This window comes from Monomorium pharaonis, chromosome 2 (genome assembly GCF_013373865.1).
Source record: "Monomorium pharaonis isolate MP-MQ-018 chromosome 2, ASM1337386v2, whole genome shotgun sequence".
In the NCBI taxonomy this organism is placed as follows: domain Eukaryota; kingdom Metazoa; phylum Arthropoda; class Insecta; order Hymenoptera; family Formicidae; genus Monomorium; species Monomorium pharaonis.
Window position 1 is genome coordinate 18,794,026 of NC_050468.1, and position 25,543 is coordinate 18,819,568.

Consider the following 25,543-nt stretch of genomic DNA (forward strand, 5'->3'; position numbering starts at 1 on the left):
GAAAGTTCTGTAAAAATAAATTCCAAGTTGCATGTCGCTGTTAAGAAAGTCGTAAACTACAACACAAAGTAAATATATGACGACAATACATTGAGTTTATTGAATAAAGAATTATTCAAAGATGAATGCACCTAAAAAGAGACTAATTGAGAAATACCTGGAATACAAGAATAAAGCAATATACACCAAGGAAAAACAATGCTTGTATTTGCATAACAATCGGCGTTTGATAAGGCCACAAACCAATCGCTGTTAATATAACCCGATAAACATTGTAATAGCGTTCGTTAGAAGAGATCATTTTGTATAGTGAACGGAACACATTTGCGGATGGAAATATCGTAATAGTCTAAATGCATTATTAAGAATTCTGAATATTTCTTTATTTTTTCCGCAAAATTTCTTTTATAGACGAAACGTGTAGCAAGATCATGTAATTTAATAATTTTCTACACTTATGCATAGTAAGAACAAAAAGTGCTATAATTTAATAATGATATGCAACGTTAAGAAAACAGTTATTCAATGTGGCAATTGTCGATATTACAAGACGTATATACTTCAATTTGTTCGAACTTGCGCATTTTGGAGCAACTCGACGAGAACATAGTTCACAGTGTGGTATTCTCTAGCGAACAAACAAATTTCACTATGAAACAATTAAGAATAAATAGTTTTTAGTATAAATGATAAAACATAGAATATAATAGCTTTTCAAAAGTCATTATCTATTGCGATTATATGTATATTATATGCATATATTTTGATTATTTGCACAAAAATATTGAATATATTATTTTGCATGATACAAAAAGAGATTTTGTAATAAAGAATGGTATAATAGGCTTTCATTAAAATATCATTTTCAAGGGTAATATTGATTTTAGTAAGTACACTATACAAGTGTAAGAAATAATCTAATGCATTTATTTTGTTATCTTGTAACTATTGTGTGTGAAATTTTTCTCGACTTATGTTTAATTTAATTTTAGAAAGTTTGGTATCTATTGCTTTATAATTAATATTTTTTAATGTAACGTAGAGATGTAAAAATTACATGGAAAAGCCATATAGTATGTGCAAATAAAATGTCTATTATTTTTACTATTATTTTTATTTATTTTAATATTAAAAATGTGTTTTAATATTAGTGTTTTATAAGATAATTCTAGTCGTAACGTTTTACAAAGTTACTTTAATAAAAGGTTTAATTAATAAAGGGTTAAATACAACGACGCTTGAAGTGTTGTAAACAGTTACAGTATTAAATACTAGCATTATATATGAGCTACAATATTATTCATAATTTCATACCTTCGTAATTTTCAATGCGTACTACTATTACTCTTGTAACATTGCATGTGCATGGTGCATCTACATGATGAGTAAGTTATCAGCGATATTATATCGTTTGTAGAGAATAAATTACTATTACGTAAGATAACAATGTGGTAGAAAGCTATAATAATACTACTCGTTTTTAATTTTGGGAGTACGTTTACAAGTCATAGATTTAAATTTTATAAATTATGCAAAATTTTTTAATAATCAAACTTTCTGTCAAAATTTTTGATAATTTTCATTTTCACATAATTTGCGGTTTTTAAATCGCCATACATATTACCGTGGCAAAAACTTCCAGCGATGCAACAAATATATTGAAAATACCTGGTTTCAAACTTTTTATCGTTCGATGCATTAAAAACAATAATATCTTTTGCAATGACAATGGAGCAATGTATCATATAATACATTACATCTGAAAAATTCAAAATGCAGATTAAATTTTGTATATTTGTTTATAATTATATTTGTAAAATTTTTTAGTCATTAATCTTGTATGTTTTAGTTAGTAAAGTTAGTTTAAGTGTTAAGTTAGTAAAAAGAAAAAGAGTTATGCATTATTGCATAACATCACAACAAATATGATATTTCAATTTAATATATCAATATTTCTAGTTATATATTTTAAAATTAACATTTTAATTTTTAATTTTTAAGACTAATTTTAATTAAATTTTATTACTTATATTAAAAAAAAGTTTATAATAAAAGTGACTCACGTTGCATTAAAAATATAATCACTGTGATCATTAATTATTTGCCCGATAAATTGGTTATGAACATATAAAGCTACTAGGTCATTCTCAACAACGCGCTAAATATTTTTTACAATAGAAATATTTCAATATTATTTATTATGTATGTAGTACTCTTTTTGTATTTATAATAATTTTTAAAATATTTTAATGATTTTTCTAATAATTTAATCATAAACAAAATGTCATATTACAACTTTACATATGTTATAAGCTATATTTTATTATTGTTTTTATAGTTCACTAAATAAATTCTATAATTTTATCATTTGATTTATTTAAATAAAAAGCAGTTTGTTATATCTTTATTTCATCGATTTAATGTTATTGCTACAAAATAAATATACTGTAATCTTATTGTATATTAAAAAGTTTGTTTTTATTCTATTCTCTAATAAAATTATATTTATTAATATCGGATAATAATATCGGAATTATTAAAATTATTAAGATATACATTATAGTAATATAATATTGTCAGCTGATAAAGTTTCCGTTAAATGAGTAGCATTAATTACAACATCCACCAATTCAAAACAGAGCTGCTAGTTAATCGTCTTCAAGTTAAATTAATGTAAATTAACTACAACTTTCTTTGTAACAGCATATAGGACACTACGAACGTATAGAATAAATTACCATGACATAAGACAGCGACAAACTGTTAAGCTGAAACATAAAGTGTTCACCTTACATCGTTTCTCAAAGTTATATCGGATTACTAGTGTATTTATTTTAAATAATGGGAGAAATATATTGCTGTTTTTCACTCTTTTCAGCATCTGCATGTACAACGTGCAATACGTATGTTTAACAAATCTATATCATTATCTAAACTTGTTACCTAATTATAATATTTAAAAATGCTATATATAATTTATATTAATCAAGATATACCAGTTTCATTCAATTTTTATCTTCGTGTTATAGATATATTAAACAAAGGTTACAAACAAAGGTAAAATAAATCTATATATATAAAAATGTAAATGTTTGTTCCTCATCTAGATTTCCGTAAGTTTTTCACCGATTGCTTTGAAATTTTGACACAATGTTGCATTCGTAACCAGGAGTGTTCTTATGGGATCTGATTTTGGAAAGGAGATGGATAGAGACCGTGAGAGACGGGGAGAGACGGGGAGAGATGGGAAGAGACCGGGAGAGACGCAGAGAAACGGGGAGAGACCGGGAGAGACGGGAAGAGACGGGAAGAGACGGGAAGAGACGGGGAGAGACCAGGAGAGACGGGGAGAGACCGGGAGAGACGGGGAGAGACCGGGAGAGATGAGGAGAGACCGGGAGAGACCGGAAGAGACGGTGAAAGACGGAGACAGACCGGGAGAGACGGGGAGAGACGGGGAGAGACGGGGAGAGACCGGAAGAGACGGAGAGAGACCAGGAGAGACGGGAAGAAATGGGAGAGACCGGGAGAGGCAAAGAATGTTTCTATTGTGTTTAAATTAAGGTAATAAGAAAAATAAAGATAGCTGTTATTTTATTGAAAAAAAGGAACTTAAACAGTCTTTTGAATAGATTTCTAAATCCATGACAGCTTTTAGAAAAAAAAGTGAAAAGTACGTGAATGAATGAATATTAGATTTATTAAAGATAGATAAATGCTTATTCAAAAATAAAATTAAAAGAGCAACAGTAAAGCAAGGCTCTTGAAAGTTAAACAACAAAAGCAAAGAAAATTTGAAAAAAAAACGTAGCATAAGAATAGAGAGCCACAGCAACGCGTAGCAGGGCATAGCTAGTTACTAATAAATTTATAAATAAGTACGTTTTTTAAAGATATCTTTTTATTACTTTTTTATACCGTAAATGTGTGTTTCAAAATTTAGATTTTTTAAGTAATACGTATTGCTATATATGACTATATTTATCACTGTGACTTCTGATACTATTTAATAGAACAAATTACTGTAAAGTACGAGAATGACATACTGGTGATCTGAAACGAAAGACTTATTTTGTATACGTAAGAGCATTCAAATTTTGAGATCACAGTGAATTAAAGTAATTACTGTTGCAAAACCTTCCAATGATGGGACAAATATATCACCCACGGACAAAGCAGTACCTTTAATGGTTTGTTGCATCATAAATAATAATAACTTTTGTGTATGAAGTGGAGCATCATACCATTGTGACACATATCTATAAATACATAATCACAATATAATTAGTATTGTGTTTATATAGATTATTATACAATTTTTACATAGTTAAATTAATACAAATAAAATGCATTTTAAATATTAAGATTTCAAATTTAAAAATACATCTTTTTTATAGTTTTAATTTTATGTTTTTGAATAAAGCTACTAATAAATTATATAATATACATTACGATTATAATTTTTTTCAATGTTACTTTTCAATGTTATTTTTCAATGTTATTTTGTGTATAACATAAGCAACATTAAATTTTTATGTTATTGCAAGTTAAAAATTTGTTTGCCCATTACACCAGCAATCTATTGAAACTTAAAATACTCACGTTTTGTGAAATACATCTGTACTTTGATCTATTACTTTTTGGCTAGTGTAATTGCCAAAAAATATATAATAAATGTGACCAAGCACTAACAACGTAGCAATGATACATTCTTCTAAATTATTTAAATATTGTGTAGCTAAAAAAAGCTGCGATAAGAAATTATATAAATGTTTTATAGAGATTAGAGGTTAAAGATGTTTTGTAATTTTATAATAATTAATACTTCATACATGTATACAGCCCAAATAGAGTAATAAACTTACACGAAGTAAATTAGCAGTCAGAGAAGTAACTCCCAAGCAAAGTAAGAAAAAGTATGAAACAACAAACGTAGTTCTTATAAACTCTATGAATCTTGAATAAAACAAATATTTTAGTAATAGATTGTATTGATTTCTAATACTTTGTATTAATTATATTTATATTAATTAATAAATATTTTGATTTTTTCATTATACATATAATATATAATATATAATACATTTTAAAAATAAATATATTTTGTTTATTATTTCTAATATAGAAAATAATCTTAAACGCAAGATATATTTAATTAATTAAATGTTTATTATAAAAGATGATATCTATTAAAGAATATCGTGCTATAAAATAAATGTAGATTTTCAAAAGATACCAACTGTGTAGCTCTCCTGTGAATGTGAACAGCATTTATTATTTTTATGCAATATGAACATTTTTTTGATGTTATTTTGTCCAATACTTCATCAAATGCATGTTCTATTCTGTAACTAAAAAAATCTTATGTACAACAAATTAATTTTTTTCATTAAATGTAAAATAAACTAATTTTTAGTAATGCAGAATTATAAAACGTAATATCAAAAAATATAATAATAAATAAAATTCTTTTAAAACATTTTTACTTTTCAATTTTATGTTTAAGTTTCAATATTATTGCATAATATAATATCTATATATAAAGATAATTTTATTTAAAAAAATTAAAAAATCTAGAGTTTAATTTAAAATTTACCTGGCAACTTCAAACATTCCTATAGCATGCCGTATATATGCTGTAATTAATGATTCAGTGGAAATCACAATGGTAAATCCTACAAGAGCTATTATGTCGACATGCAATAAAATTGGAAGATAATATTCCTGTTGATCGGCAAAATATTCTGCAGCTAGTGGTATATTATGTAATCGTGATTCGTTTCGTGGTACAATAATGTCGAGAAAATTTGGTATAAACTGAATCAATGAATAAAAAAACAAACTGGAGTATACAGCTACTAAAAATACATAAAGTATAAAGTACATAAGTATATATATATATATATATATATATATATATATATATATTCTATTTTTTTCTTAATCAATTCTATTTTGAATGCTTTAACAAAATAAATAAATTAGTAAAATAAATAATCAAAAATATTTTAGATTCAAATGACAAGTATAATAAAGAATATTTATCTCACATGCAAAGAACAACGTATATACTCGTCCAAAATCGGACTGTTTTTTTATAATTTCAAATTCGTCATCAGTTTTTAACAAATTCCAATCAGTTATAACATTCTCCATCAGATCTTTTACCTATACATGTTTTAGACTTATTAATTTAATGCAAATCTAAAAACGCTAGTAATACAGTCAATGAAAAATATATTAACAAAATTCATATTGTTTCGTATTAATAAATCTCATAATTGTTATCGACTTACTGAATTACTAGCGATACAAAAAGAAATGTATTTTAACACAAATACCATGCAAGGTATTGCCAATGACAGAATCTTGAGTAGAAGATCCAGACTGTATTCAGTTGTGAGAAATTTCATAAACTAAAAATAATTATTAATAATTATTATTTACTTCGTCAAAATTGAACAAATTTATCATTAAATCTCAATGTGTGTAGATTATAAAATGTATTAGATATGTAAATTAATTCGATATTTTTCCATTCGGTAACTTAAATCTCAGTTTTAAAATTAAATCTTTTTCATATACTTTCTCTCTCTCTCTCTCTCTCTCTCTCTCTCTCTCTCTCTCTCTCTCTTGTGTAGTTTGTAAGTGTCTATTTTTAAAACATATACGTTAATAAAGCACATAACTTCACAAAAGAGCAGTGAATATAATCCAAAAATAAACATTTAAGGCTGTTTCTTTCGTATTTCATAAAAAAATACTGCTGTCATGAAAATGATTTATTTTGCACTAGATAAAGATGCTGAATAATAAAATATGTAAAAAATGATATCGGAATGAGATTTTATATAAAAAAATTTTTAAGTGTAAATTTTATTTTGTAATATTGCTGCATGCCGTAAAAAATGAAAGTATCACTTATATGCTTTGGATTGCAAAATTCTTTTTCATGAGAATTTTTCCTAAGATCTAGATCGATTATGATCTCATCCTAACATCATATCTGGTTGATATTTTTCATAGTGGAAAAATCCCCAAAAATCTTGAAAACTTTATTAACTCAAATCGGGAAGTTTTAAGTTAATATATTTGAAACTCATTTACCTGAACAATAATAGAAGATGCAAGAATAATAGAAGAAATTATCCATTGAATTTTTTTCATTCTCGGATCTTGATATGGCCACAAACCGACTAAAGATAAAAGAATACGGTGTATGTTATAATAATGATGTATGTTCTTTACAACATCCATATTTATACAATGGGCAAGAACATTTATTCGCGTTTATTCGAACGTTAGTCAAAAGGATTTCTTATAAATGTGTATTTCATATTTTATTAAGCCTTTATACTTTTTCAATTTCTACACTTTTACAATCGATATCGAATAGCAGTCATTATGCGAAATTGTAACGTTATTATTAAAAAGTATAGCATCCTAGCTTACTTCCTTTTCTTTTATTAAATTTCTTCAATGATGTAAGTCCGTTTTATACTGTGTAAAGGCAAAGAGAAGAGAAATTGCAATTACGTTGATGATTTCCTCAAGATCGAAAGCGACGAATATAGAAATACTTTTTTCTCTATTAAACTAATGTAAGCGTAGTAGCAAATAAAACATCTATGTTACCGAAAGACAATATATTCATATTTAATTCGTTTTGAGAATATCTTTTCTTATAACTCGATTTAGTTCCGTAACAAAGTTATTAATAAAAATGTAAAGTGCATAAAGGCCATTAAAGGCCATAAAGTAAAAAGCGCTTTAATTCCAAAAAAGTGACAAAAAGGACTGTTTGTTATTTAATTTTAAATATGCAAATTAATAATTAATTTATATACATATGAGTGCCACGTATGTTTTTAATACAATATTTGTATTATATAAGTATTATATACGTATATAAAAATAAAAAACAGATTATATCTTATATATACTATATAAAAACTCTGAATCACAAGAATACTTTTATTTCAAACAGATTGATATATTGTTTAAACTTTATCTTATTTCTACAATAAATTTGACAGATATCCTACGTCTAAATTATTGTATTATATATGTATTGCAAGGTAATGGTTCTATATTATTATTGTACACACACACACACACACACACACACACACACACACACACACACACACACACACACACACACACACACACACACACACACACACACACACACACACACGCACACACACGCACGCACGCACGCACGCACGCACGCACACACACACACACATATTCCAACTATGTTAGATTTTCTATTTGATGATCACACGTAGCTGCGTAATACTGTAAAATTATACATTAATATATGTAATATGTAAAAAAATAATTTCATATTTTCACCATAAATATTTCTGTTATCGATAAAAACCCTCGAAAGAATAATAGATTACTGTTACAACTGACCAAATATATTTGAAGACTCTTCAGTTAATCCTCGTGTATTATATATAAAATATTTTATTGTTATAAGACTTTGCATGATATTTTTGCCCAATGCATGACTTATATAATAATTAAAACAAAAACTTTTTAAATCATAAAAATAAAAAACAATAATTATTGTAATATATCGTACAATATGAAAAGGTCAAAATGATACTTTTCAACAAGTTTAGACGGATAAGAATATTACCACCGTATTCAATGATTCAAAAAACGTAAGATTACTTAGTAAAAGCATATAACTTATGTATCACTTGTAAAACCAAAATGGACCAATTATACGCATCGCCTTTTACAAACGTACATCCACGTTCCATTCAGACTATTTATTACCAGCAATCGTCAGATATAAAATTGATACAGAAGATCATCTGAATCAGCTTTAATTTATGAATCCTATATAGTTATAGGTTAAATATCCATTCAATTTGTAATATCGATTCCAAAGAGAGTTCATATCTGTTCAATGTACAGTTGTATCTTCAACATCAAAACAAATTTTGAAAGAGTTTCTTTTTAAAATTTTTGTTTTCTTAAGTGAATCAATATTATTCTATAACTCACAATAAGTAAAAAATCAGTAAAATTAGTGAAAATATACTAATCTTTAGTGGTATACTTATAACTTATCAGTCAATAAAATCAATATACTGATTTTTCAGTGACAATACACCAATTCTGAAGTCAAAATCACCAAACAACATTTACTAATTATTATAGCTACAAGTATACTACTGCAAATCAGTGATAATACATTGATTGCTATTTAGAGAGTATAAAATAAATGCGATATTAATGACATTATGAAGATTATGTAATATCAAAAAATAGTGTTCTTTATATATTTTAAAACTGTACAAATCATTATTGTTCTTTCTCTATAGAATCAAAAAAAATAATTTTCGCAAATTATTTGAGTTTGCTCATATATTCTATTCAAGTCATATATTCCATAAGCGATAGTAACATTTTATTTCTTTTTATATTTCAAGATGAAACGAAAGAAATTGTGTGATAATACGCAATTTCTTTTGCTGATACTTATGTGGCGCAAATCACCCGATATAATTCTAAATTTTTTTAGTGTACTACCTAATCACTATTATTAAAATGTAACCCATAAGAATAATAGGTAGCAAATATAAAGGATTATTAAATTTACGTAAAGTGCAATTAATTTTGAATTAATATATAATTCTTTTTATATTACTTTACTGTTCCAAAAATTGGTCCATTTTAACATAAATTTCTTTTTAATTACTTAATACAACAATAATATAAAACTACATATTAATTAAAAGAGATATTACAAGAGTGCAAATTATTATTTATTAACACAGTATTCACAGATAAATAACAGCCTATTTATTAATAGAGTATAATAGGTCATTTAAATTCTTAATTTAAAATTTTTGATGTTCTAAGGATGTTCTGTTATCTTTAAATAGAAATTACTATTAACCACTACGTTTCCACTTTTTTTACAAGTTTCATTGTTGCACAGAATAAATTACTGTGAAATAAGATAGCGACATGCTCGCAAGCTAAAAAAATAAATTTATATTTAGAGGGTAAGTTAAAAGTAAGATTTATTAACATATTTACGACACAACACACAAGTTACCGTAGTAAATTGCTCCACTGACGCACAATACAGGTTACCCATAATAATTTTGCAAGATTTCATAGTTCTTTGCATCACAAATAATAATAATTTTTGTGTTTGTATAGGCGTCATATACCATTGTGTATCATATCTAGAAATTTTCATAATTGTCATATGTATTTTTAGAAAACAAAAAAATTACTTATTGCGCCTTGTGCATTTAAATATGATTGATGTATAAAGTTTCTTATTTTAAATATTTGCTTATTATTAACTTCCACTATTTTTTATATTTGTCAACAATATAATTAATGGTTTTTGTAATAAAGCTATAATATTATAAAGATAATAAGATTAAAATACTAACACATGAAATATTGAAATTACATATAAAACATTGACTGATATACTCACGCTTTTCTAAAAATGTCTGTACTACTATCTATAACTTTCTGTCCCATGTAATTACATATAAACATATAATAGAAATGAGCTAGTACAAATATCACGTATGGTGCAAAATCTTTTCTTTGGTCTGGTAAAGTAGCAGTTTGAAAAAGCTGAAATGTTATAGCAAAAGGATTTGTTTTATATTTGCATTCTTTAAACTAGTTTTTTTTAAGTAAATAAATATAACAAGAAACTTACTTATTTTATAAATATATATTTTATAAAATACCTTCAATAACACAAATTAACATATAATTAACATATAGTGCAACAATGATTTTATATTTTACTCACACGGAATAAGTTTAGACTCAGAGAAACTACACCCAGAATGATTAGAATAAAGTAGGATAATGAAAACGTAGATATTAAATATTCAAAAAATCTTGAAAAATAAAAGTTTTATATTATAAAAAATATTTTTGCAAAACTTTATAGCACAATACAATGACTGTATATATCGCAATAAATTAATTAAAATTATATAGATAAATAAAAAAAAACAATTAATGGAAAAAAACAATTCATGGAAAATAAAAATATTTCTAAATTATGCTCAATAAAATGTTATAAATTTATATAGAACTTTTTCTTACTCTAATTAATAAAAATAATTATTTAATAAAAATAAAAAAGTTAAATTTAATAAAAAAAATTAAAAACTGTTTTAAAATAATTACAAGAGAAACAAATAAAAAATAAATCAAGGTTAATAAATTTTGTCAATAGCTGTTAGAATGTTTGCTGGTGTTTTACTTTATTAACATTGAAAAATTAATAATTAAATGTGACTCAGATTTCAATTTTAGTTTTGGTCCTCTTTAGTAAAATATAAGTCTTAAATTCGTATCTACGCCATAGTTTTAAAATGTTAATATAAATTTAAATCTATGTAACATAACGTAATACAAATTTAAGATATATGTTTTATACTGAAGAGGATCTAAATTTAGGTCGAAAAGTTTGAGTCTTCACTTTTAATTATTAATTTTTGAATATTAATAAAGTTAAACTGGCGAACATGTAAAACGTTTAAAACTCTTATTGTAAAAATTCGTTAATCTTAACATTAACATTAATATTAATAAAAATAACTGATTACCAACTTAAAAGCTTTTTGATGAATTTCTACAGCGCCAATTAATTTGACACGAATCATATTTTCCTCGTTTAATAATATTGATATACTTTTATCCAATGCACACGTTATTCGATAACTATACAAATACAAAAGAATCAATAATTATATGTAATTATTAGAATGAGTCTTCGCATATCCATTTAAATCTTAATATTAACATTAATATGTCCATTATATAATTTACCTTACCTAACTATTTCAAACATACCGCAAACGTGACAAACATACGCAAAAGTCAATGTCTCTGTAGTTACAACAGTTACAACTCCTATGACAATAGTTATGGCCATATGCAATAATATGGGGTAAAAATATTTTTGTTCATCCAAAAAATATTCCGCTAGAAATGGAAGATATCGCTTACGTGATTCGTTTAATGGTGACACTATATCAAGAAAATCTGGCAAAATGGGTATAGAAATGTAAACAATAGTGCCCGGATATGCTACGCCTGAAATCACAAAGTACTCGAAGAATTAGTCTATAAGAAATTATGAATAAAGCATATGTACAGAATATTTCTATTCCGTATAATTTTTATACATTTTATATATTTTTTGATTCGATATCCTACCCACAAATGCGTACATATATCTTCTTGCGGTTTTGGCATATTTCTGTATTATTTCGATTTCTTCTTCGTCTTGTAACACAGTCCAATCAATTCGAATATGTTCCATTAATTTTTTAATCTGTTTTTTATATATTATATTAAGTTTGTTAACAAAAAACTCAGATAAAGAATTGACGAATCAATTTTATGTAAGAACGTACCTTTTGAGATTGTATACAAAAAGTACTGTATTTTAAAAGATAAGCTATGCAAGGAATAACGAATGATAGATCAGTCAATACAAACACCAGATTGCATTCCGTTGTAAATAGTTTCAAAAACTGAAACCATAAATTGACTACGTATTATCATAAGCTAGCAAAACAATTTCCTCTTTTATTAACAAAAAATAAAAAGGACGCAGTTTCTGTACATTGAAAAAATGTAATATATTCAATAAGATATGTAGTTGCGGGCTGCCAAATACAGATACACTCAATACAATAATTAAATAATATATGCTATTGCAGTATCAACATTGTACTTGCATGAACAGTAAATATTATTATATTAAGTATTTTATGTAGTTGGCAGCCCGCAATTACATATGTTATTGGTTATATTACTTTTTTCTGTGTACAAATTATTAAAAAATTATCTTATAATATAACATAACTCTTTAAATATTTTATTTTATTAAATTGTAAAATAAATTTATTTACATTTAAAAAATTTTTAATAATATTATTTATGTCATGTTTGAAAAAATACATCCTTACTTAACGACATATTATTTACAAGCTACCAGGACAATACCATACCAGGACAACTTTAAAAGTTTTTCTTCAATCAAATACTCGTATAATATACAATTTTAAAATTTTTAATTTGCAAAATAAATTTAAAAAATCTAAAATTCGCAAAAATACAAGAGTAAAATACCATAAAAAAATATTTGCTGCATCTACTATGGTATCAAAATGATCGTCTATTTATCTGTTCTCAAAATATCCAGGTCTCGAATTTTTTGCTCAACATATAACTTGTGCAACTCAATTGTTATTCCGCGCACGCAAGAGTAAACTACCTTAAAAAAATTATTTGCTGTATCGACTGTAGTATCGAAATGTTCGTCTATTTATTTGCTCTCAAAATATCCAGTCCCGAATTTTTTGCTACATTTTAAATTATATAGAACTACATTATATTTTTTTATAAATTACTTTATGTTTATTATTTAACAAATGTTGAATAAGCACAAATAGTGTTTATGGGTGTTACAAATATTTAATTAAGCGAAAGATATTGATTTTCTTTTCTTTTAATCGGTTAAATGTCTATGGAGTTTACTCTTGCGTGCGTGGAATAACAATTGAGTTGCACAAATTATATGTTGAGCAAAAAATTCGGGACCTTGATATTTTAAGAGCAAATAAATAGACGAACATTTTGATACTATAGTCGATGCAGCAAATAATTTTTTAATGGTACTTTACTCTTGTATTTTTAAAAAAATTTTAGACTTTTTAAATTTATTTTGCAAATTAGAAATTTTAAAATTGTATATTATACGAGTATTTAATTGAAGAAAAACTTTTAAAGTTGTCCTGGTATGGTATTGGCCAGGTAGCTTGTTTTTTTAAACCATTTTCTCTTATAATGTTGCGGTATAATATTTCTGAGTACCAGTACTTGAATAACCGTTCGATATTTTTGATATTTGTTTACAGTTTCTTAAAGCTTAAAATGAGCAGAAAATTCTGATATATGTATTTGATTTTTTGTTTCTGTTTTTTATTTATTACTGGGGATGCTATATAGCGTCACGTGAAGCTAGCACCTCCACTTTTGATCTTAATTTGCAAACGGGTAGGAGCAAAAAATTCGGGACGAGGCCAGAAAATTTGTAGATAATTAACAGAAAATTATACGGTAGGTCCAAATTTTTTTTTAGTGATGGGGGTGCTAGGTTCACTGACGTTATTATTCGTAAATAGATCAACATACAGCGCTCTGCAAAATTAACGAAGTAAAAAATGCATACATTATAAGTACAAAAATCATAAATAAATAAAAATATATATAATAACGTATTATTGTACAAAAATACATTTTATATATTGTCTGTCAAACAAAAGCGTGACTGACATAACTTTTAAAAATATTTATTATTTAAAACTAAAATATACATACTCATTTCTATTAATGAGATCTACGTCATAATCATACTAATACACTATTCAGTTGTCATCGTTGTCCTCAATAGTCATTTCTGAGGCACATTTTTTGCTAATTTCACAGCGTATTCGTTTAATAAAGCAAATATGCTATGTTAATTGTTTCGTGCTCCATATTTTTTCTATAAAACTTCTGCTTCATAAATGTCGAAACATTTTTTACTGAACTGATATCTGATGATTGTGACGAAGCCAATCCAATTGATTAATGTTAGATTGTTCTTCCCATTGAGTACAAAGTCTACTCTGATTTTTAAGATCATTATCTTCTGTAGTATTCTTTTTGGTACAACTAAATCTTTAGGCCTGTTCTTTGTCGCTGCATTGCTGCACTGGTGCAATAAGTTAGAATAAAACAAATATATTTTTTCTCATTCTAACCATTCTGCACCAGTACTACAGCAGTGCAGCGACAAAAAACAGGCCTCTAATCTATATTACGACGTAAAAAAGACCATCCTCTACAAGCATATCGCAGAATTTTTAGCTTACTGTTTATACTAAATTTTAGCTTACTGTTTATAATAAAAGTCATGCCGGTCACGTTTTTGTTTGACAGACTCCAAGTTTATAATTTAATAAAATGTTGACTATTACTATTCCATATTTATTGTAATTCTTTTTTAAATCACTGACCTGAGTAATTATCGAAAACAGAAGCGTAAAAATACAGAAAATCATGTAAATTCGCTTAAAGAATGAGCTATCATATGGCCACAGACCAAGTGACAATAGAAAGATTCGATATAGTTTATAGTACTGATATCCAAGAAATTCCATTCCTCTTTAAGAAGTTCCTCGCTTACACGTGTTCAAAGTGCTTTGTCCTCTTTCATTTCTAATAGTAACTCTTTACTAGATACTATTTTTCCTTTGGGAGGGAAGAGAAAAACTTCTCTCTATAGCTTCAGATATTATCCAATCTCACAAATTCCAATTTAATAGCTATATAATGTAAAGCGAGAAAAATAATGATAAAATAAAGGTAATATTCGCAGTATGATGAGAAAAGTTGCTGGAACCAGTAATTATGTAAATTATGCTTTTATTTTATGTGTCATTTCACAAACTTTTGTCAAAGTGTTTCTTGGAATTATTCTCTCTATTTCATTTATTGTGCAAAAGCAGTTACAGTTACTTTATTTCACTTAGTATCTATCTATCTATTAGTATTATTCTGTTTGTCATGCACGTTTTATAATTTTATCCATAAGATACATAGAGACAAAGCGTTGTATATTTACACATTATATTACATTTTATATTAAACTTTATAAAATAACATAAATTATAAATATTCAAAATTATGATTAATACAATTTTGACATTTTACGGAAGTAGAAATTAAGTAATAAAGAAATAAAGTAATTTCATAAAATATTCTTTGGTACATGAAAAGAAACACAATATTTTGTGATGACTTATAATTTGGTGGAATTATAATTATAAGTATGTAATTATAAAATCTTTAAATTGTATTATACTGTTACGCTGCTCAGTGTACTCTTCGACCGCGAGTCCAATAGTCGGTATTGATCGGTCACTGCGGTCAGTTGTCAAGAGTTTGGCAACAGGAATCAACGGGAAGTTGAAGAGAGATCGTGCGTTGAAGCAGACGTTGCTCCGATTCTCTGTTTTTGTTCGTGGGCGAATACTTTTATAAACATAGTCTTGTAGAATGGGATTAACAAAGTTCTTATTCGCGTTAAAAGAATGTTGTCTTTTCTTTCCTAAACGTGAGAGCGTGATTAAGACTCGCAATAATACATTACTATTAATTAAAATTTTGCTTTTTTTATATAATATTAACTGTAAGTAAGTAATTGTCGTTTACAATATCATCGCACTGAATAAAGTACCATAAAATAAGACATGGATAAGCTCATACTCTAGAACAAGAAGAATAAAAATAAAAAGATAAAAAATCCATAAAAAGATAAATACATATGTTGAAAGTAATACTATATGTTAAAAAACCATACATGAAAAAATAATATTACCGTAGCAAAACCTTCTAATGACGCGACAAAGATACCACCTACAAGTAATATACAATTTTTCAAACTTCTTTGTATTACAAATAATATTAATTTCTGCGAGTGCAATGGCATCATATACCACTTAGTGTTATATCTAAAAGTATAATAACTATTAATTTATCGTTATATTTAAGTATTGTTATATAATATAATAATTACATACATAATCATTACATTATATATATATATATATATATATATATATATATATACATATATATACACACACACACACACACACATACATACATACATACATACATATACACACACATATACAATACTATGCAATGATTATGTGTGAAAAAAAGTTATATATTAAGATAGCTGATAGCAGAGATTAATGATAACAACATTTAATAACTTTTATAATTTTTAATGTGCAGAGTTATAAAATAAAATTGCATTTTCCCTGCAGAGACTGCAAAAGAAAAAATAAATCTATAAAATAATTCAAATTATGTATTAAATATTGATTTTCAACTTACGTCCTTAATAAAAAATCATTGCTATGATTCAATACTTTTTGTCCCGAATAAGTGACAAAATAGAAATAAAATAAGTGAACAAATACAATTGTTATGGGCACAACATTTTCAATAATTCCTTTTGCAATTACAGCCTAAAAAATATTAAAACTTTCAAATTTCTGCAGAGAAAAATGTTTCTATCAAATGTCGATATATAATATATCCATATTAATATCCCTCAAAAAATAAAATTTTCAATATACGTATGTTTTTATAATTTTTATTCTATTAATACAATTAATCATTAATATACAACATCATACTCACGCGATACAAATTAACAGTTAGAGATGCTATGCCGAGTACAAGTAGGAAAAAATACATTACTATAAAAGTATCCTTTAAAAATTCAAAAAACCTTTAACAATAAAAAAAGTGCGTCATATATCATTTACCAATATTGTAAGACTATTACACTGTCTAAGAAATTTTTTAATAGGATAAATATATCATAGATTAACGCATTACAAAAACCGCGAGAAAATCATTATATAAGCTTAATTTTAAAGAAATATATAAATGTGATTTAAATCTTGATTAATACGATAAAAAACTACCGACTCGATAACTCGTCTGTGAATGTCGATAGCACTGATTATTTTAATGCAAGCTGCACAATGTTTTCCAGACATTAAATTTCCTTTTTTATAATTATTTAAAGCATGTTCAATACGATAGCTGAAAAAATAAAATTATTTTAACAAAAAACAAGTTTATTATTAAACACAATGCTTTTAATATAAAATTTAGAAATACTAAACACATTTTTATATTAATATTAATACATTAAAATATAAACAACTCAAAAATAATTTCTTAAAATTTCTCTTAAAGTTGCAGTATTTTAATAAAATAAACTTCGTATCGACATGGTAAATAAAATGCAAACACATATTATTTATCATAAAAAATATATTACATTATATATTATATTGTTTATCATAAACTTTTAATTTAATCTTTAAATATATATTGTGTGTTATTAAATTTTATTTTATTTATTTCTATTGCCAAGTGTAACATTAATAAAAAAATAAATCGTTGTCCATTATATAGTTATGCGTTTAAATATTACTAATAGTTGCAATATAAACATAAGATATATTTTATATGTACAAAAATCGTTGTATTAAGGGGATGCTGGAGATGTCAGTTTTACGAATAAAAAGATAATAATTTTTATGTCGCAAAATCTTTTTATTTCTTTTACAGATTTGAAAATTCTTCTCCAGCGTGAAACTACACGTATTACTACTAGTCTATATTATAAAGTTTATACTGAAAACGAAATAAAATTGTTAATTCGTGGTATTTTTAATCATATCTACCGTTTAAATTCATGTAATTCAACTTCATAAACTGGTAGACAATAAGAACAAACAATGTCGAGTTTCGAAAATTAGTTTTTGATGCCTAATTAAAACAAAATTGCACTATAAAAATGTAAGTTTACATACGTGTAAAAAAACAATAGATAGAGCAACATAAAAATTTTTTTTTCATTCTCGGTATAAAGTTTAATTCGCAAACTAATATTAATACGTGTACTTTAATTCTGGCAAAGAATTTCCAAAAATCTATAAAAAAAATACGTACAAAATACATACAAAATCTTCATGTGTATGAATAACTCTACATCGATCTCGATCAAGTTTGAGGGGCACTCCTTAAGCCAGCATCTCCTTAAGCCAGCATCTCTTTGTCACGTTTTATTTTTTTCTTACCTAGCTATTTCAAACATTCCACAAGTATGCTGTATAAATGCTACATATATAGATGTGGTAGACATTAGCGCATTTTGAATTAGAAGATAGCTCATGATTATATGCAGAAAAATTAGATAAAAATATTCGTCGACATCCACAAAATATTCAACTGAAATCGGCAGGTGGTGTGGACGAGAGTGATTAAGTGGCACCACAAAATCGAGAAGATTGGGTATAAGTTGGGTACAGGCGATGAATATCGGAACAGAATAAGCTATTACTATAATTATTAGCACAAGATTAATATTAATTGTTACAAAAAAATAAGAAATTAAATTTAAACATAAATACAACAACAATAACCATGAAGTAATGCCAATAACAATTGAAGTAATTAAGGAGATGTTGAAGTCATCAACATGAAGTACTGGATAAGTCTATAAAAGTAATCAATAAAGGTGAGAAGAATAGAACGCAAAGACCGCCACTCTCTATCGCTTTCTATTCAATGCTGTAGCGTGATAGAGAGTGATCGTCTTCACGTTCTACCTTCTCACCATTGTTGATCACTTTTATAAATATATAGTAGATAGCTTAGTCCAGTACTACATGTTGATGGTTGGAGTGCTCGTCAAATTTAAGTCGGAGTCGATAATATAGAATTATTCATGCACATCATTAATAAGATTTTGTATAATGTATTTCTTTTATAGATTAAAAAATTCTTTATTATAATTAAAGCACATTAATATCAGTCTGTGATTGGCTTTATGCCAAAAACAAAAAAAATTTCTTTCATATTGCTCTACTTATTGACGTATGTAACCTAAGTTTTTGTAGAGCGATTTTGTCTAAAATCAAAGTTTAACTTTGAAAACTCCACATTGTATCTGTCCTCTACTAGAAATTCGAATTTTGTAAGTACAAACTGCAAATATTTTATATCAAGCAAATATTGTTACGATGTGACAGCTCCAGACACCACACTCGACTAAAAATACCGCGAATTAACCATTCTTTTTCATTTTTGGTATAAACTCCATCTAGATTGGTAATAATGTGCATGCTTTAATTTTAAAAAAGGATTTTCAAATCTATAAAAAAAAAAAAAGATTTTGCGTTACAAAAATTATTGTCTTTTTGTCGGTAAAACAATCTCTTTAAATAGTACTTACTGTTAAGAACAAAATATTTTTTTAAATTTTAATTAATTAATTAAATTACTAAATTTCTAAACCAATCAACTTTATATTCGTATCAAATTGTAATAAAAAATACAAGTTTTTTAAATTTAATTACTTTAAGCAAGTGTAATTGTAAATTATTATTTATATAATATTAATGTGTTTTACACAATTCATAAAACAATACAATAAGGTTCAATATCAGTCTTACATGCAAATAACTGTGAGTAAATTGTTCCAGTATAAGTATATTTCTTAATTATTTCATATTCTGCTTTATTTTTTACTGTATTCCAATCATACTTTATCATTTCCATTAACTTTCTTACCTATAATTGTAATAATGTACATTATTTTTTTAAGTTTAAAATTCTTAGATTTTTAATTAGCATACTTATTTTAACCATTATAAATTTTTTAAAACATTACTATTTACTACAAGTTTTTAAGATATGTACAATGTATTTATTTCAAAATATTTTAATGTCAGATCTTATAATAATAATTAAATTCTGTTACTTTATAATAATTTCACTATTTGTTGATATATCTAGAGATAAATTTACTTAAAATATATAAATAAAAAATGGTGTAATCTTTTTAGTATATGTGCTTATATATAGCATTTTAAAAATTTAATAAGTTTATGGACAAAAAATATAATTCTAAAAATATTATCGAATATAATATCGTAAATGTAATTAATTACCGATTTGATTTTCATCCAATATGCAGTATATTTTAAGATGACAATTAAACAAGGAATCGTGAGTGATAAAACTTCAATAAGAAGATCCAAATTATATTCATTTGTGACAAATGTAAATAACTGAAAATCACATGATATAAAATATAATCTTACATTATAGATAAAAAAACAAAATTAAAATATAATACGTAGTTAAATTATCCCCATTTATCGAAAGTAATATTTAATGATACCTGTACTATTGTGCAAGATAAAAAACAAAGTAAGCAAAAAATTCTTTGAATTCGAACATGCCATGCATTTTGGTATGGCCAGAGTCCGATAAATGATAACATCATCCGATTAAGTGTAAAATATCGACTACCATCAAAGTCCATTTCTGCGACACAACTGAGAACATATTTCAATTGCCAAGAGAAAAAGAGGACGATTACAGTTACTTTATTATGCATGACATTATTGGAGTACGACAAAATGATAGCAAAATTAAGCTTATAGAAGTCAAGGGAAAAAAGTTGTGCCAATTAGATTAGTAAATGTTACTGTAAAATAGTAGCAAATAATATAATTATATAAATTATTGTTATATCTCGCACTCGCTTTTCTTTTGTAAAGAAATTTGTAATAAACACAAGAGAGTACACAACATTAAAATATGATATTTTATTAGTTGATTACACACTTCTATAATTTCTTCCTTTACTAGTATGGTTGAATGAAAACCTTCAGTATTTGTTTTATATCATTTAGTCTTTCGTCACAAAGTAATAATGATTTAAATATTTTAAATAAAATGTTTATATAAAAACAGTCTCAACTCATAATTAAAAAGAATATTTACATTATAATTTAAATTAATTTAAAAAATGTAAATAACGTTGAACTTTCTTACTGAAACAATTAATTATTACTAACATAATTTGCTTTTCTCATAACTAAATAACAGAATATTGAGATTCTGTGTGTATCTAGTGCAATTTTATACCATACGATTTGAATTATTGTAAGCTAAAATTTAATTTATATTAACTTGCAATAAGTACTATAAACTTCTAATGTAGTTGTTATACTATCAAAATTATGTTCTTTCATCACTGGTTACATTAAAGTAAGTATGACTATGAAAAATAACACATTAGGCCTGTTCGTGTTACTTGCACTTTTTGCACTTAGATTCTTCGCTTTCTTTCTCTCAATACTCGAATATATACTTACCTTATTTTAAGTGTCAAATTTTTGGAGATTTTAAGCAACACGAACAAACCTATTAATACTATTTGCACAATCTAAAAAATAATTTTCTTTAGTTAATAGTTTTCTATTGTAATACAGTTTGTTATAAAACTGTTATTAAAATAAAATCCTGCATTGGTGCAATTATAAAATTATTAAATATATTGTATACATATCCTTGACAATTTTTAAAGTAATAATTTTCGTATATGCAAGGGGGCTACATACACAAAAAAATTACAAACATATTTTTATGCCAATATATGACGTAAGTGCGACTTATGGATCTCTGTTGCGTTTCATTGTTGTCATTCTTCGGACTGTCAAATCACATAAATTGTTCTTGCAAAAACTGTATTCATCATATCATAGATGTTTTATTATCATTTAAATTACTTATATGACTTAAAATATTTACTAATGTAAGACAACGTCTATTAATAGAATTAAACTTTTAAATTGTATAATATAAACTAAACCTATATAAAATAATTACATATTGTTTTACTAATTGTTGTAAAAAAAACTTTAGAAAATATAAATATATATACAAATGTAGTAAAATAAATACATAAAATAAAATATAATATAATTAATAAAATATAAAATATAAATTTAAATTGTGTACATAGATGATAATGTATAATATAGATTTATTAAATAAAATTTTATAACATGACGACTATAATATTTAAATAATTTTTTTTTATTTTTATAATGACAAAAGTTATAAAAGAATTATAATATTAAATATTTTAAATTTTGTAATTAAGTAATCCAAATCTTCTGTTATCGGTAATGCTATTTGGTTGTCATCAATGTTTTGCCAGTTGCATTTACTGCCGTAAATACATTACATAATTATTATTTACGAATCGAAAACATAACCATACAGTAAGACAGTGACATGCTAAGAAACTGAAACAAGCAATTTTTTCACACGTTTTTTTTGTTATATTCAATAAGTTTGTATTTGCTTAAAATTCTTTTATACATTGCATTCTTGCAAGAAAAGTAATACAAGTAGAAATTTTTCGTTTTGTATTATATGCAAATTATGTTAACATACTGCTAACTATACAAATATTAGTGTAAAAATTAATAAATTAAACGGGAATCAGAATATATTAAACACTAATTCGTATATTTCTTTTAAGTTCTTTAAAAATAATATATACACACACACATATATATATATAAATTTTGTTATAATAATAAGTTAGACCCTATTTTGATTTAGGTCATTTTAATCGTTTTCAATTTATTTACTTTTACACAAGTAATATTTGAAATAACTTGTATCACTTTTGTTTATTAAAAACCTATATTTAAAACACAATTCATAAATAATTAATTTTAAAATATGTAATTTTTTTCTTGTCTTCTAAATAAATTTATATTTTTTACTTTGTCACTTTTCTTGCAAAAATGCGATATGTATATTCAATTATTATACAGAGTATTATATGACGTACTAGATATCCACTCACTCATTGGCAGATAGAGTGGACTAAACTGAATGGAAAAGTTCTATACTATTTTGCAATTTTGCTTATTTTTTATTACATATTTTATTTCGAAAGCTTTCCAAAACACTAAAATTAAGTATTTTTTATTAAGTAGTTTTTTCGCGTACGCATCCACAAATTATAAGTCTTAGAAGTTACTACCAAAATTAGCATTATCCACGGTGTACGTGGAAGTTGCACGGTCAGGTTTACATCCTTATTGTTTCTCTCTCTCTCTCTCTCTCTCTCTCTCTCTCTCTCTCTCTCTCTCTCTCTCTCTCTCTCTCTCTCTCTCTCTCTCTCTCTCTCTCTCTCTCTCCCTCTCTCTCTCTCTCTCTCTCTCTCTCTCTCTCTCTCTCTCTCTCTCTCTCTCTCTCTCTCTCTCTCTCTTCCTTCCCCCCACACAATACAGAGATATAAATACTTTCGGTAATGCTAAATCACAGCAGTTTTATAACTTCCAAATCTTACAACTCGCGTGCACAAAAAGTAATTAATAAAAAAATAATTATAGTGTTTTGGAAAGCTCTCAAGATAAGATATAATTAAAAATATGCAATAAAAAATAATAAATTCTGTTTAAGAAATTGACCTTTACGTGACTTACAAATGACTATCCAAGATCAAATGAATAGCTCTATCTTAAATTTTCTTTAAAATTTAAACTTTTGTAAAAAAATTTTTTTTTAATAGATCGTAGTTTCGAGAAATTAACTATTTTAATTAACTACCTATATACTTTTTTAAACACTCTATATAGTAATACTTTAACTTTTAATTAATTTTGTTATTAATTTAATTTAAAGATTATGATATTTGTTCTTATAAGATAATAGAACAAAAAATAAAAATTTTGTAAAAAAGATAAAAAATTATTAAAAATATAAATTCTTTTTAACAATATAAATAATTAACTTATATCATACATTTTTTAATATATTTAATACGTAATATTACCGTAGCTAAGCTTTCTAATGACACTACAATTAAACCGCCGACAATTATCTTATTGTTTTTGATGCTTTGGCGTAATGTCATCAGTAATAATTTCTGAGCGTATAATGGTGCTGTGTACCATTGTGTGTTATATCTATATATTAATATATACATAAATTGTTATAAAAAATTAATATCATTTCACATATTTTGTAATAGTCAAATAAAAATTTTTTTTATAAAGTAAAAATTAGTATACTAACAGAATGCACTTACATTTGTTGAAAAAAATGTTCACTGTGATCAATTACATCCTGTCCAAAATAACTGACATAAAAACCGTAACATATATGCGCATACATAATTAGACCAATTAAAATAGCTTCGGATAGCATGTGTGTCGTGACTGCCTCAAAAAACTGTAATTGATAAATATTATTTAATAATAATTAATAAATATACTAATTATTAATTATTAAATTATTCATGATTTCTTACATATAATTTGACACTACTAAAAAAATGTTACCCACCCGTAACATATTAACACTCATCGATGCTACGCCAACCGTAAATAGAAAAAAATAATATAACGCAAATTTATGTTGTACATTTTCGAGGAATCTTGAAAATTTAAGATAATAATTTACATTACAAGTAAACAAACAAAAATGCTACATACTATAAAAAGTAAACTAGATATAACAACGGAATATATTGTAAAATCTTTTGTTACGCTTATAAAATATTATTATGGTGATGTTGGAATGACGGCAAAACTTCTGCAATCAGTTGTGTTTATTTTATCAATTAAATGCAATATTTTTTTGTAACATGATTTCGTATACATTTCTTTTATAAATTTGGAAACTTTTTTCCAAAATATAAATATCAGTCTATAAAGCATACGTAATGTCAATCTATAAATTAAACTTCATACCACGAACAAAAAATTTTTCACGTTTATATTATTTTTATCATTTCTTACAATTAGTCAAATATATATGGTGTCACAAACTGTCACGTCGTAACAATATTTGCTTATATAAAAGTCTTACAGTTCGTACTCACAAAATTCTAGTCTACAAATGCTGAGGACTCAAGCAATATTGATTTCATAAAATTACATTTTAATGCCTAATTCAATACGAATTCTTTTGAATTTGCAGTGGGAGTTGCAGTGCCATCTATCGTAACACTCGGAAACTAATCTAGTACTTTTTATTTTTTTTATGCTCTACTTATCAA

General features: G+C 25.5%; 4 protein-coding genes across 5 annotated transcripts in view; all 4 read right to left on the reverse strand.

Moving 5' to 3' along the window:
• The window catches only part of LOC105838260 (mannosyl-oligosaccharide 1,2-alpha-mannosidase IA), a 601,715-nt gene that overhangs the window by 210,005 nt on the left and 366,167 nt on the right, over positions 1-25,543 (reverse strand). The window lies entirely within an intron of this gene.
• LOC105836916 lies at positions 3,904-6,165 on the reverse strand. Its single transcript, XM_036282770.1, has 7 exons — positions 6,051-6,165; positions 5,597-5,858; positions 5,241-5,351; positions 4,866-4,956; positions 4,603-4,748; positions 4,127-4,259; positions 3,904-4,053 (listed from the first exon to the last, which is right to left on the reverse strand). Exons 1-7 carry the CDS (start codon positions 6,154-6,156, stop codon positions 4,003-4,005), a joined length of 900 nt encoding a protein of 299 aa, XP_036138663.1. The 5' UTR covers positions 6,157-6,165; the 3' UTR covers positions 3,904-4,002.
• LOC105837574 (odorant receptor 49b) lies at positions 9,447-16,577 on the reverse strand. Its single transcript, XM_028194233.2, has 9 exons — positions 15,087-16,577; positions 12,435-12,554; positions 12,235-12,352; positions 11,850-12,111; positions 11,626-11,736; positions 10,814-10,904; positions 10,484-10,629; positions 10,088-10,220; positions 9,447-10,007 (listed from the first exon to the last, which is right to left on the reverse strand). The coding sequence occupies exons 1-9, from the start codon at positions 15,228-15,230 to the stop codon at positions 9,954-9,956; spliced, it is 1,179 nt and encodes a 392-aa protein (XP_028050034.1). The 5' UTR covers positions 15,231-16,577; the 3' UTR covers positions 9,447-9,953.
• LOC105837572 lies at positions 22,569-25,044 on the reverse strand. Its single transcript, XM_028194234.2, has 4 exons — positions 24,829-25,044; positions 24,572-24,714; positions 24,317-24,449; positions 22,569-22,769 (listed from the first exon to the last, which is right to left on the reverse strand). Exons 1-4 carry the CDS (start codon positions 24,847-24,849, stop codon positions 22,716-22,718), a joined length of 351 nt encoding a protein of 116 aa, XP_028050035.2. The 5' UTR covers positions 24,850-25,044; the 3' UTR covers positions 22,569-22,715.